The 14,040-nt window shown below is 40.7% G+C and overlaps 1 protein-coding gene across 1 annotated transcript; it reads left to right on the top strand.

Moving 5' to 3' along the window:
* Positions 1–158: 158 nt before the first annotated feature.
* LOC119575354 lies at positions 159–3,649 on the top strand. Its single transcript, XM_037922908.1, has 5 exons — positions 159–254; positions 547–675; positions 2,149–2,294; positions 2,472–2,586; positions 2,828–3,649. The coding sequence occupies exons 1-5, from the start codon at positions 177–179 to the stop codon at positions 2,894–2,896; spliced, it is 537 nt and encodes a 178-aa protein (XP_037778836.1). The 5' UTR covers positions 159–176; the 3' UTR covers positions 2,897–3,649.
* The last annotated feature ends 10,391 nt before the right edge of the window (positions 3,650–14,040 follow it).

Genomic DNA, 14,040 nt, shown 5'->3' with positions numbered 1-14,040 from the left:
GTGTGTGTGTGTGTGTGTGTGTGTGTTGTGTGTGTGGTGGTGTGTGGTGGTGTGTGTGTGTGTGTGTGTGTGTGTGTGTGTATGTATTGACAGAATTTTGCACTAAATATTTATTTTTACATTGTGTGCTAATTTTAATTATGATGTTTCAGGGTTTAGTTGACTGTTATTTAGCAATGCATCGATCCAGAGAAGCTGTAACCATTGCAAGTAATGCTTGCAAACTATTAGGCCAGACTCCAAGAGCTTTAACTGTAAGTGTCAACAAGGATCTCACTTTAGGACTCCTAGTAGTTTGAATATTAGCATTATTACATGAAAATCATATCATAAAAGAAAAAGAAAGAAATAATGTTTTTGATTGAAAATTTTATCAGATATAATATTTGTGGAAGAGTAATGTTATAATTACTTTGTTTCTATTGAGATAATGAATTATAATGATTAAAGTTTTGGGATATAGCACATAGAGTGAGCTATAAAGAAAGGAAATATACGCTAGATATATGATTATTGTACGACTAACAGTGGGCTGTTTTTGTACAGCTGTATGCCTCAGTGCTGCTAAAGGATACCTTGACTGTCAGTAAGGGAAAAAGTCTGTTGGAGAAAGCCTTGAAGGAGGATCCATATTATCTTCCTGCTGTTTACCTTTTGTGTGAAATATATGAACAGGTATTTATAGTGATAATGGAAGGCAACCCACTGGTGCCAGTTGTGTATATATGCATCATTGTCCACTGTGGTTTTGTTTTATTAATTTAATTTACACTTGGATGGCTCCAGAAGCACTAAGTCACCAAAGAGTCAATTACTAAAAAGGATTAAATCATTAGCTTACAGGTTTTGTTGCTTAAAGATGGTTTCTTAAGTGTTCAGCCCCCAAGGAGTCAAGTAGTAGGTTCTAGGAACTGCACCTGTTTTCCCCCATTCCTTGAATAAGCAGGAACATTTTTTTTCTAAAGCTATTAATATTGATACAGTTGTTATTATTGACATTATGATTATTATACTGTTATTAAGATACTAATAGCAATGAAGATAAAAAATAAATACAAAAGAATCTTTCCAAAAATTAGGAAAAGGGCAAACAAGTGAGACTGTAGGACTAATAAGTGACTCTCTTGACTAAACACCTGTGGAGCCTTCTGTGTGGAAACAGTTAATAGACTAAAGTTGCAGTGGACATGGCATGTAGTTGTGCAGCCATTAGGTTAACCTATTGGCAATGAGTGATATGCTATTATTGGTATGACAAACAGACTCAACACTGGGTTGATACCATCTTTGCCTAGTGTCTTACTATGAGCGGGTCAGTCGCCCAGGCATGGAGACAAATGTATGCCATTCTTGCTTGAGTTTACTGAAAATTTTACCTGTCATTAACCCATTGGATCTGGATACTTACCGCCATCCTGTGGCCCAAAATAAGGGCATTAGGCTTACTTGAGTGGACACTCTGCTGAGTGTGTGATTTGTGCCTCCCCATTGCAATGTTATTTCATCTTTTCCTGCACAAGAGTTTTTAGTTTTTTGCCATTTTCCGCTGCTATTATTTTTCATTTACTTAGCTTTATTCATATAGTAATAAACTGATTTCTTTGTACAAAAGAAATCCATATTATTGCTCTGGGTAGTCCGTAACTCAGTGCAATAATAATAAAAATAAGTAACACTGTTATTTGTCTTCTTTTTAAATTTTTTCTGTAATTTTCAATTTTCTGTAATACAACTTATGTCACTGGTTACGGCAGCCAGGAATAAGATCCTGAGCATGGAAATGGTGTCCTCTTCCAGTCATGGCTTACGGACAGTACATTCCACACTTATTTATAAATAGAAATAAGGCAAAAGCCCCTTCCTATACTGCAAATGAGTCTAATAATCCTCCATGCCCACATCCAAATTTTCCCATGACAGTATGTCACACACCACTCAAGCCAAATATTTTCATGACATCATGGTCATGTCATCAATCATAGAGGTTAACAGTACATGTACCTGGCACCAAATCAAAGCCAATAAGAGCCAATCTCTTATATAAACATATTGTTTGTAATATTGGTTGATACAGTGAGTGCGTATTTGCTTAATGGTGTCTGTGTATATTTTATTTCTTCATATTTACAAAACCTTGTGATGTTTCAGGACATGCGGTATGATGCAGCAATAGAGTTACTACGAAAGCAGGTTGCAGTACAATCAACCTGTAGACTTCACCAGATGTTAGCAGATTTTTTTTCTCATGTACGGATGAAGAGAAAGCAGCACATTCATTTTGGAATTGCCTTGAAGTTAGTAATTTTGCATTGGAAACATTATCTTTATATCATGCATGACTACCCAAGTTAGAAAATATTGAAAAAAGGCTTACTGAGAGAGATTTTGGAATTTATTATTTAAAGTCTTAATTTCAAATTGTGGATTTGTAAAATTATGTATAGATGTTTCAAGTGGCTGTTTTTCAATAGTCATGAACCAGGTAACACTCGTGCACTGGAAGGAATGCAGAAAATGGAAGCAGCTCCAGACACAGTGGAAGCTCCACCATATGACATGGAAGTTGAAGACATAGCAGACTCCGAGGTCAGAAATTTGATAGTGTGTTACTTTTGCAAGTATATTCCATGATCGTAAACACCTATTTTCTCATTAAGATTTTATATATATTTCTATTTATATATATATATATATATATATATATATATTTTTTTTTTTTTTTTTTTTTTTTTTTTTTTTTTTTTTTTTTTCTAATGATATCAAATCACAAATGAAAGAGAGGCTTTTTATTCTTAGATGAATAATTGGGAGGCTTTATTTCCATCAGGGTGAAGTGGAGGAAAGTGATTTAGAGGCTGTTTGGTCAGATGTGGACTTCTCCTTCAGTGGGCAGTGACAAGGTTCAGGGTACCCCGGCAAGACCAACATCGTGACATTACTACTTGTGACTTAAGCTTAATCACTAGACTAGTTTGTGAATAATCATAAAGTATTGTTAATGTTCACATTCTGTACACCATTAGATTTATGGTGCAAGTATCTGAAATATTACACTTGGAACATCAAATCATATGCATTAGGTGATACTGATTTTTAATCAAATTTGGATGCTATCATGTATTTATATATAGCATTGCATGCAGGGGAATAAAATGCTAAAATTTTATGCTGGGATGTTGCTGGCCTGTGATATTTTGTATTCTGAGTGGTACAGGCCTGTAAATGTTTACTATAGATACAGGCCTCTAATTTACGAACAGAGAGAATATTGAAGGGGTGGTGCACCCCTTCTTATACCCCTGATTGTACAATGTGATTTAAATTAGAGATATTTATTACTTAAGATGTTATGAGGGTAGTTGAAACCAAGGTGTCTATCATGTATAATGTAGTTGGATGTAAGAGTATGAACAAAAGTGCTCCGTACTACATAATAATGTATGTTGGTTTAAAATATGTACTTTGATTACTGAAGGACAGGTGCTGCCATGTGATGACAAGTCTGGCAGTTGACTTCCAGTTATCTAGTCACTGTACACACATAAGATCTTCAGAAATACTGCTTATATGTCAACATCTTCATTAGTCAACTTTTTTCTATGTGATGATATACCATATCTGTTAAATGATAAAATGTTTATATTTCAAATGTGACTATCAATAACTTTTCATAATGTTGTGGCTTCTAATAATGAATAAGGATTGGTGAATCTGAGAACCAGATTTTGTTTGTGTAAGCTCAAGTATTTCTATCAACTGTACACACTTGGCAAGCAAAGAAGCTTCTTTCTCTACCAATACTACTGTTATCCATTTAATGACAGTAACTTTATAGTATCATTTTTATCTCACCACATAAGTATATGTTGGTGATATTTATGAAAGGCCATTTCCTTTTTCTCTCATTAAAAATAAAGGGGGGAAAATGGTTTCAAGCACCATGTTAGATATTATATATATAGTCATGTAGTCATATTTTACATGCATAAAAGTGACCAAGAAACCCAATTACTAAGTTTATAATTCAAAGGCTGTTTAGTAATGCTTTTTGTGTCCATTTTGCTTCTAGTACCACCAGAGTACAGTAAGGAAAATGTGTTGAGCTGGCAATGAATTGCATTATTAGTTCATGGGCTAACTTTGTGGAGTTGGCCTAAATGGATCTCTCACAAAAAAGCTACCATTCCATACATAACTTTGTTAATGTACTTTTTTCTGTTATATTCTAGATTGTGTAATTTATAACTGTTTCTTTTGTATTAATATTATTATTATTATTATTATTATTATTATTAATTATTATTATTAATTATTATTAATTATTATTATTATTATTATTATTATTATTATTATTATTATTAATTATTATTATTAATTATTATTAATTATTATTAATTATTATTAATTATTATTATTATTATTATTATTATTATTATTATTCCCCCCAATCCCTTGCCCGTTGTTGTCGTAGGGGGGCTTAGGAGGCGGAGACTGGGACCCAATGATGGGGAACTCCCCAACCTTGGGACTCAGCCTCGACTCAACTAATTTTGCATGGTCTTTATTTTCCTTCCCACCTTTCGTTTCTGTCCCTTCACCAAACCCTTCTACTATCCACCTCCTAAGGTGTGAGAGCCGTGCTGAAAGGATGAAAGGCTGACTTTGTGCCAGTCCTGAACGGCCTGAGGGAGCCATGGGTACGGTATTCCCCTGATTTAGTATCTAGCCCTTACCCCTCAAGGGGACCCTGAGGGGTGGACTGTTTTTATCCCCAACATAATCCAGGCTTACCATGGCCAATAATGAAAACTTATCTCCACTATTAGGGGCAATGAGGCTTACCCCTTTATCAAATAGCCCCAAAGATGTAAACTCATCCGATTCCCTGACCCCAGGCTCTCCTTTGACCACGGCTCCGAACACTGCAACAACTACCCCCTCATCAATGCCTACTAGTACAGTAGCCAACAACCAATCCTTAAGGAACATTTCCACTCTCCCAGCACGCTCAACTTCATCACCTCTACCCCCACAACCTCCAACATCAACCACCCCATCCTCCCTTATTAATACCTTACAGCCTTATTGCCCACCTCCCCATAACACTACCTCCCTCCACACTACTCCATCGTCACGCCCCCGCCATTCGACTACCCCTATCACTACAACAATATTGAATACCCTCTTCAGCGCAGCCAAATGGGACCGATTTTTTGTGATCCCTCCCACAGCTCCCTACTCTGACAACACCCTTCTCTTCCAACAATGTCTCCAAAAACAAGTAGGTAAAGTCTCTTTCCGTAGCCGACCCGACCGCTCCCGTCTTGTCACAGTAACATCCGAAAACCAAGCTATAGCATTAACAAAACTAACAGACATATATGGTAACCCCATCCTTGCAGAACCCCATCCAACCCTCAATACTTGCACCGGAACAGTCTCAATCTCCCCAGCAAATTGCCCAATCTATGACAAAGATTGGTCAGATTGTGGAGAAGACCTACTTGCCTGTCTCACAGACTATGATGCAACGTCAGTACAATGCTACTCCATTCCCCCCAGAGGTAATCGAAAGAAACCACTAACATAGCCAAAATTACCTTCCGTAGACATGACCTTCCCTTTAACGTCTATATAGGAGGAGAATCCCTCCCTGTTCGTCCATACCAACCTCCTCCACGTCAGTGCCAAAATTGTTGGCGTCTAGGACACCCAGCCAAACATTGCCGTTCCACAGCCAGATGCCCACTATGTGCCCAACCGGGCCATACCCGATCTAACTGCCCTGCACAATCACGCACATGTGCCAACTGTGGCGGCCCCCATAATGTATTTTATAGGGGCTGTCCCACCTACAAATTTGAGTCTGAGGTAGCAACTCTCAGATTCAAACTTGGACTCACACTACGTGAAGCCAGACAAGAAGCACGTCGACGTGGTTTCTCTCTTACTCCTTACTCCAGTAATACTGCTCATTCTACCAATTCTCCTAAACCCACCCCCCCTACATCTAAACCCCCCTCTTCTACCTCCTACCTTCCCCAGTCAAACTCTTTTGCCATCCTAAATCCAGACACTCCAATCTCTACTACAGATATTTCAATCACCACCACAACCCCAACACCTTCCCCTCTCCCTCCTCGCACTACCCGTAACAGACAGAACAAACGTTCCACCCCCTCTTCCCCTACCACACAATCACCTCCACCTTCCTTTACTCCTTTGCTTGAGACACCAGTCCTCTCTTCCCCCCTCACAAGAAATCCTATATCCCCCAAAACTCCCAAACCAACTCCTCAGAAGAAACCATTGAAAATATTCAAGATTACCTAATGAAAACTGACACTCAACCTCCAAATCTTACAACTCCTGCTCCTTCCACACTCCAAGTAACTGCTGATATCCATCCTCCTCCTAATGATATCCCCCTACACCCAATCCTCCTACCCCCTCCCAACACAGCCCATCCCCCCCGACCCCAACCCCAACCCCTACCCCAACCCCGCCCACATTATCCCTCCCACCATCCCCTCTATCCCTTCCACTCCCTCCTGGATACACACGTGAATCCCTTATGTCACAAGTATCCCCTTCCTCAGACCCTCCATCTCCTAATACCCCTCCTAGTAGAACACCAACTCCCACACCTCTCCCATCTCAGACCTCTCAGTCCTTTTCCCACCCTCTAGCTGCTTCCCCCCTCAAAATCAGTAAAGTATAACTATCCTTCATTGGAATATTTATTCGCGGTTTCCGCTCCCACAGACCTGACCTTCGTCATATCCTTTCCTCTTATAATCCATCTATTGTATGCCTCCAAGAGACCTTTCTAACACATCCTCCAATACCAATCCCCAATTATCATTTTGTCTCATCCCCACATTCCCTTTATGTCTCATCCATACTTATCAATCAGAAAACACCTTATGTCACACCTCCCTTTCAAACCAATGTCCCTTGCACAGTTATCCGTATCTTCCTTCATCGTTGGATCACAGTGATATCAGTCTACTTCTCCCCATCCCACCCCATTGACTTTGTTGCTTTTGAAAATCTAATTTCCCAACTTCAACCACCTTTCCTCATAGTTGGTGACTTTAACTGCCGCCACTCTCTATGGGGTGATTCTATCACAAACTCCCTAGGCCGATCTCTAGAGCGCTTCCTCTCCACAGCTGACCTTACTATACTAAATTCAGATCGCCCCACACACTTTGATACACGCACGCAATCTTTTTCATGCATTGACCTCGCTCTATGCTCCCCTTCTCTTCATTTAGATTTCCACTGGTCAGTCTTAGACCACTTTCCCTATAGTGACCACTTTCCAGTTCTCCTTTCTCCTACTTCATACGTACCACTCCCTAACTCCCCACGCTGGTGTTTTGATAGAGCTGACTGGCATACTTTCACTTCACTCTCTGCTATTCATACCCCTCCATCCTCCCTCACTTCCATTTCAGAAATGATACAGTATTTCACAAATACAGTCTTAAGAGCTGCACATACAGCTATCCCTCGAACCTCAAGACCATATACCTCCAAATGTGTTCCATGGTGGAATTCTGATTGCACTAAAGCACTTCGCTTAAAACGTACAGCCTGGAACAGTTACCGCTACAAGAGAGGTACTCCAAATCAACTATCAGCCCTTATCTCCTCTAAAAGAGCATCTGCCTATCTCCGTCGTACAATCCGGAATAGTAAAACAAATAGCTGGCGAAATTATGTTTCATCAATTACATCCTCTACATCTATCTCAAATGTTTGGCGCCGAATCCATAAACTATCAGGCAAACATCCCCCCCATCCTGCCCCAGTCCTTCATATTCGAAATACCCTCATTTCTGATCCCCTCCAAGTCGCTAATCAACTGGGTGATTATTTCAGCCAGGTCAGTAGTGGTTCTCACCTATCTTCACACTTCTCTTCTATTAAGACCACCAGAGAACGTACCCCCATTACCTTCACCCCATCCTCTGATGAGTCCTATAATGCCCCATTTTCTTCATCTGAACTCATTGCTGCCCTACAATCGTGCCGTAACACTCATGAAGGCCCTGACGGTATTCACTACCGTATGCTCCGGCAACTCCCATCTTCCTCCTTATCCTTCCTATTAAAAATTTACAACCACATTTGGACATCAGGAAATTTCCCTTCTAATTGGCGAGAAGCTCTTATCCTTCCCTTCCTGAAACCCAATAAACCGGGTACCCTTCCTCAAGACTATCGCCCCATCGCACTAACTAGCTGCTTGTGCAAACTATTAGAGCGAATGGTGAACTTCCGCTTAATGTGGTATCTTGAATCTCACAATCTTCTCTCTCCTTCCCAATTCGGTTTTCGCCGTGCCAGAAGCACAGCTGACCCCCTTGCTCATTTTGAGACATATATTACATCTGCATTTGCACGCCATGAATTCGTACTAGTTATTTTTTTTGATCTAGAAAAAGCATATGATACGACATGGCGGTACCATATCCTCCAACAATTGTCCTCTCTAGGCATACGTGGAAACATGGGTGTCTTCATAAAGTTCTTCCTCTCCCAACGCACTTTCCAGGTCAAAATCGCCTCTGCCACATCATCTTTCTTTCCCCAAATCGAAGGTGTCCCACAAGGCAGTGTGCTCAGTACCACTTTATTCCTTCTTGCTGTTAATGATATTGTCTCAGTTTTACCACCAGGAGCCCGGTCATCACTATATGTTGATGATTTAACCATCTATGCCTCTGGCACATCCATACCAAATCTCTACCAATTTCTTCAATCTGCAATCTCATCAGTATCTTCCTGGGCCCAAACCATGGCTTCCGCTTTTCTACCTCTAAATCTTTCTCCATTCTTTTCTCTCGCTCACGTGTAGGTCCTCTACCCCCACTCTTCTTATATGGCACTCCACTCCAATGCCGTTCCTCTGGCAAATTCCTAGGTGTCATTTTTGACTCCAAACTGTCGTGGCGAGACCATATTCTACACATTAAAGAAAAAGCTCTCCGCCATCTTCGAATCTTAAAAACTCTCTCCCATATATCATGGGGCTCAGATCGCAAAACTCTCCTTCATCTTCATGTTACTTTGATCCTCTCCACTCTTGATTATGGATGCCATATCTACTCCTCTGCCTCAACTTCTCTCCTTGCCCATCTTGATACAATCCATCACTGTGGTCTTCGCTTAGCACTAGGCGCCTTTCGCTCCTCCCCAGTTGAGAGCCTGTACACTGAATCAGGCATACCATCTCTATCTCGACGTCGTGCCCTTCTCTCTCTCCGATGCTATGTTCGATTCCACCAATTTTCCCTCACTAAACTAAATATCCACAACCCTACTTCTTACCTTAGCTTCATCTCCACGATTACCTACTCCTTTCTCAACACGCATGGATACCCTCCTCTCACATTCCCCTTTCCCCCATCTCCAACCTCTCCCATTCTCTGTCCATTCCGTCCCTCCATGGCTCATACCTCACCCCCATATTTGCTCTTCTGTTTTCCCCGACCCACCAAAATCAAATATCCCTCCTACTGTCCTTCTCACACATTTCCTTGACCATGTCTCCACTCATTCCTCTAGTATTCACGTATATACTGATGGCTCCAATCCACCTCCGGTGCTGGTTTTGCAGTAATCTTCCCAACTCGTACTTTCAAATACTCCCTTCCTCCTGAATCCAGCGTCCTTACTACAGAATTGTATGCACTCCTTTTTGCTCTAAAACACATATACTCCCCTTTCCTCTTCCTCTTTTACAATTTTTACTGACTCCCGTAACTCATTAACTCTCATAAAGTCAATACACACCACCAACCCCCTTGTTTGTAAGATCCAGAACTGGTTGTTCTACCTGTCCACACGCCATAAAACAATCAAATTTTGCTGGGTGCCCAGCCATGTTGAATCCCCGGCAATGAACAGGCAGACACACTAGCAACGCCACGCCTCTATGTCCACATCATACCAACCACGCTTCTCACATATCCCAGCCACGGATTATTACCCACACTTTAAGACCTTCTTGTATAATCGATGGCAATCTTTTTGGTCAGTCTCCGCACTAATAAATTACATACTATAAAACTATCAATCTCCTGGTTAGCTCCATTTCATCGGAACAGACGCTTGGAGACTGCTCTCTCCTTTTTACGTATTGGCCACACCCGTCTAACACACTCCTATCTGATGTCACAATCTGATCCACCCTTATGTTCCTTATGTAATGTTCCCCTTTCAATCCCACACATCCTATTATCGTGCCCACGTTTTGAAACAACCCGTACCTCTACTTTCCCCCATCTATCCCCCCCCCCTTTAACCCTTTCTTCAACAACCTATTCTCTTTCCTCAAACGTATACATATCCTTCATCTAATCTAACTCCTTACCACACCCGACCCTAACCCTTTCACTCACCAATTCCTTTGCCCAGCTTAGACAACTAATCACTAACTCAACCACCCTTCCCAAACATTAACTATAGTGCTACATGACCTTAGATGTCTAGCACATTTCTCTTGCTTTTAACCATTAACCATTATTATTATTATTATTATTAATTAATTTATTTATTTATTTATTTATTTATTTATTTATTATTATTATTTTAACTATTATTATTTATTGTTATTATTATTATTCTCATTATTGTTTTATTATTATTTAATTGTTAGTATTGTTATTATTATTTAATTGTTAGTATTATTTTTGTCATTAATTGTTAGTATTGTTATTGCTGTTATTATTATTATTATTATAGGTGGTATCATTATTGCTATTATTATTATTTTTTTTTTATGCAAAAGTTTCCTTAGATCTGCTAATTAAAATCAAACACCGAGTCACTACCAGCAACCTAGGGTGATTGAAGTATGAGGCAATGGAACATCAACAAAACATGCAAAATAAGCAGAACAATCACAAATCAGAACATCCAGTCAAATCACTTCACGAACACAAAAACACTACAGATCAATAAAGCTCTTCTGAGAACATGCGCTGTGCTGTTTAAGACTATTTTTTGGACTTCTTCTAATTATGGATTTCCCGGTATTTGTTCAAGAAACTTATCCGTACCTTTCTTTATAAGGCCAAGAGCTCCAATAACAACAGGCAAAGTTTTTTTTTTTAAATGCCATATCTTTTCCACCTCTATTTCCAGGTACTTTGATATGTCCTGGGTAAGACAATGAACTGCACCCTGGGGTTCCCTTGAACAAGAATAGCACCCTATTAGCTCCCTATGCCAGGGTTGCGGTGAAGCTGTCGGCAGCAGGGCAGTGGATTACTGATTACGCCAAATAATATGTCTGGCGTATTACAGTGTAACTGTTTCAAAGCGACAGAGATAGTTCCTCCTAGTTAGTTGGAGACTGCGAGTTGAGAAGGAGCCTGGGGGATTCCACTCAAATTTTCTTTTCTCAAGACAAACCTCTACAGCAATGATTAAATACAGAAATGATAATTCATACCACATCGCCCATCGCGTGGGTTATCAAGGGGCGCGTTGTTCAGTTAAATATGCATCTGGAAGACAAAGAAGACAAAGAAAACATGTCCAATTTAGAAACACATTAAAAATCGGAACGTGGAACGTAAGGAAAATGAAAGAGGTGGGTAAATTACATACTGTCTGTAACAAAATGGATGGATACAACATTCAAATACTAGGAGTTAGTGAGACCAATTGGAAAAGTAATGGAAGTTTCAAAACTAAAGAAAACAAGACAGTTCTTTTTTTGGAAAAGAAGAAGGAAATTATAGTCACAGAGTTGCTATGATTCTCACAAAAAAACTGCAAATGCACTAATTGGGTACAGCCCAATAAATGATCGCATTTTAAAAGTCAGAATACAATCAAAACCTCATAACATTAGTGTTATACAATGCTATGCACCAACCAACATTGCAAGTGATGAAGAAATGGAAAATTTTTATAAAACTCCAAGAAACTTTAGACATAATCCCTAACAGAGATTTAAAAGTAATCATGGGAGACCTCAACGCCAAAGTAGGCAAAAATGATCTAAAAAATAACACCTGTGGAAAATTCGGCCTTGGAGATATAAATGAAAGAGGTGAAGATTTTATTGAATTCTGTTGTACAAATAATCTAGTTATAGCCAACACATTGTTCCAGCACCACTCAAGACACTTGTACACGTGGTTTTCACCAGACAAAAGAACGCAACCAAATTGACTACATTGTGTTGAACCAGAAATGGAAAAGTTGTATAAAAAATGCCAAGACAAGACCTGGTGCCGACTGCAACAGTGACCACCAACTACTAACTATCGACTTTCAAATAAGACTCAAAAAGATGGAGCGTCCAACACCACCTCTAAAGCTCGACTACAAAACTCTTAATAACAATTACAGAATTATAGTGTCAAACAAATTTGAATTAATCATTGTGAAGATGATAAAACACCAAATGAGTTGTGGAAAGAAGGAAAAGAACTCCTGCTGAGCGCTGCTTAAGAAGCTATCGCCAAAAAGAAATAGACAAATTCCCCCTGGATATCTGAAGAAACACTAAGTGAAATTGAAACAAGAAGATGCCTAAAATCAAAGAGTAACAATAATCCAGCCCCCCCAATCCCTTGCCCCCCAATTCCTTGCCCGTTGTTGTCGTGTGGGGGCTTAGGAGGCGGAGGCTGGGACCCAGTGATGGGGAACTCCCCAACCTTGGGACTCAGCCCTCGACTCAACTAATTTTGCATGGTCTTTATTTTCCTTCCCACCTTTCGTTTCTGTCCCTTCACCAAACCCTTCTGCTATCCACCTCCTAAGGTGTGAGAGCCGTGCTGAAAGGATGAAAGGCTGACTTTGTGCCAGTCCTGAACGGCCTGAGGGAGCCATGGGCACAGTATTCCCCTGATTTAGTTATCTAGCCCTTACCCCTCAAGGGGACCCTGAGGGGTGGACTGTTTTTATCCCCAACATAATCCAGGCTTACCATGGCCAGTAATGAAAACTTATCTCCACTATTAGGGGCAATGAGGCTTACCCCTTTATCAAATAGCCCCAACGATGTAAACCCACCCGATTCCCTGACCCCAGGCTCTCCTTTGACCACGGCTCCGAACACTGCAATAACTACCCCCTCATCAATACCTACTAGTACAGTAGCCAACAATCAACCCTTAAGGAACATTTCCACTCTCCAGCAAGCTCAACTTCAACACCTCTACCCCCACAACCTCCAACATCAACCACCCATCCTCCCTTATTAATACCTTACAGCTTATTGCCCACCTCCCATAACACTACCTCCCTCAACACTACTCCATCTTCGTCACGCCCCGCCTCTACTACCCTATCTCTACAACAATTTGAATACCCTCTTCAGCGCAGCCAAATGGGACCGATTTTTCGTGATCCCTCCCACAGCTCCTACTCTGACAACACCCTTCTCTTCCAACAATGTCTCCAAAACAAGTAGGTAAAGTCTCTTTCCGTAGCCGACCGACCGCTCCCGTCTTGTCACAGTAACATCCGAAAACCAAGCTATAGCATTAACAAAACTAACAGACCTATATGTAACCCATCCTTGCAGAACCCCATCCAACCCTCAATACTTGCACCGGAACAGTTTCAATCTCCCCAGCAAATTGACCAATCTATGACAAAGATTGGTCAGATTGTGGAGAAGATCTACTTGCCTGTCTCACAGACTATGATGCAACATCAGTGCAATGCTACTCCCATTCCCCCCAGAGGTCATCGAAAGAAACCTACTAACATAGCCAAAATTACCTTCCGTAGACATGACCTTCCCTTTAACGTCTACATAGGAGGAGAATCCCTCCCTGTTCGTCCATACCAACCTCCTCCACGTCAGTGCCGAAACTGTTGGCGTCTAAGACACCCAGCCAAACATTGCCGTTCCACAGCCAGGTGCCCACTATGTGCCCAACCTGGCCATACCCGATCTAACTACCCTGCACAATCACGCACATGTGCCAACTGTGGCGGCCCCATAATGTATTTTATAGGGCTGTCCCACTACAAATTTGAGTCTGAGGTAGAACTCTCAGC

This window comes from Penaeus monodon, chromosome 7 (assembly GCF_015228065.2).
Source record: "Penaeus monodon isolate SGIC_2016 chromosome 7, NSTDA_Pmon_1, whole genome shotgun sequence".
NCBI lineage: Eukaryota > Metazoa > Arthropoda > Malacostraca > Decapoda > Penaeidae > Penaeus > Penaeus monodon.
Note: the sequence above shows the minus strand (reverse complement) of the source record. Positions and strands in the feature narration are given on the sequence as shown.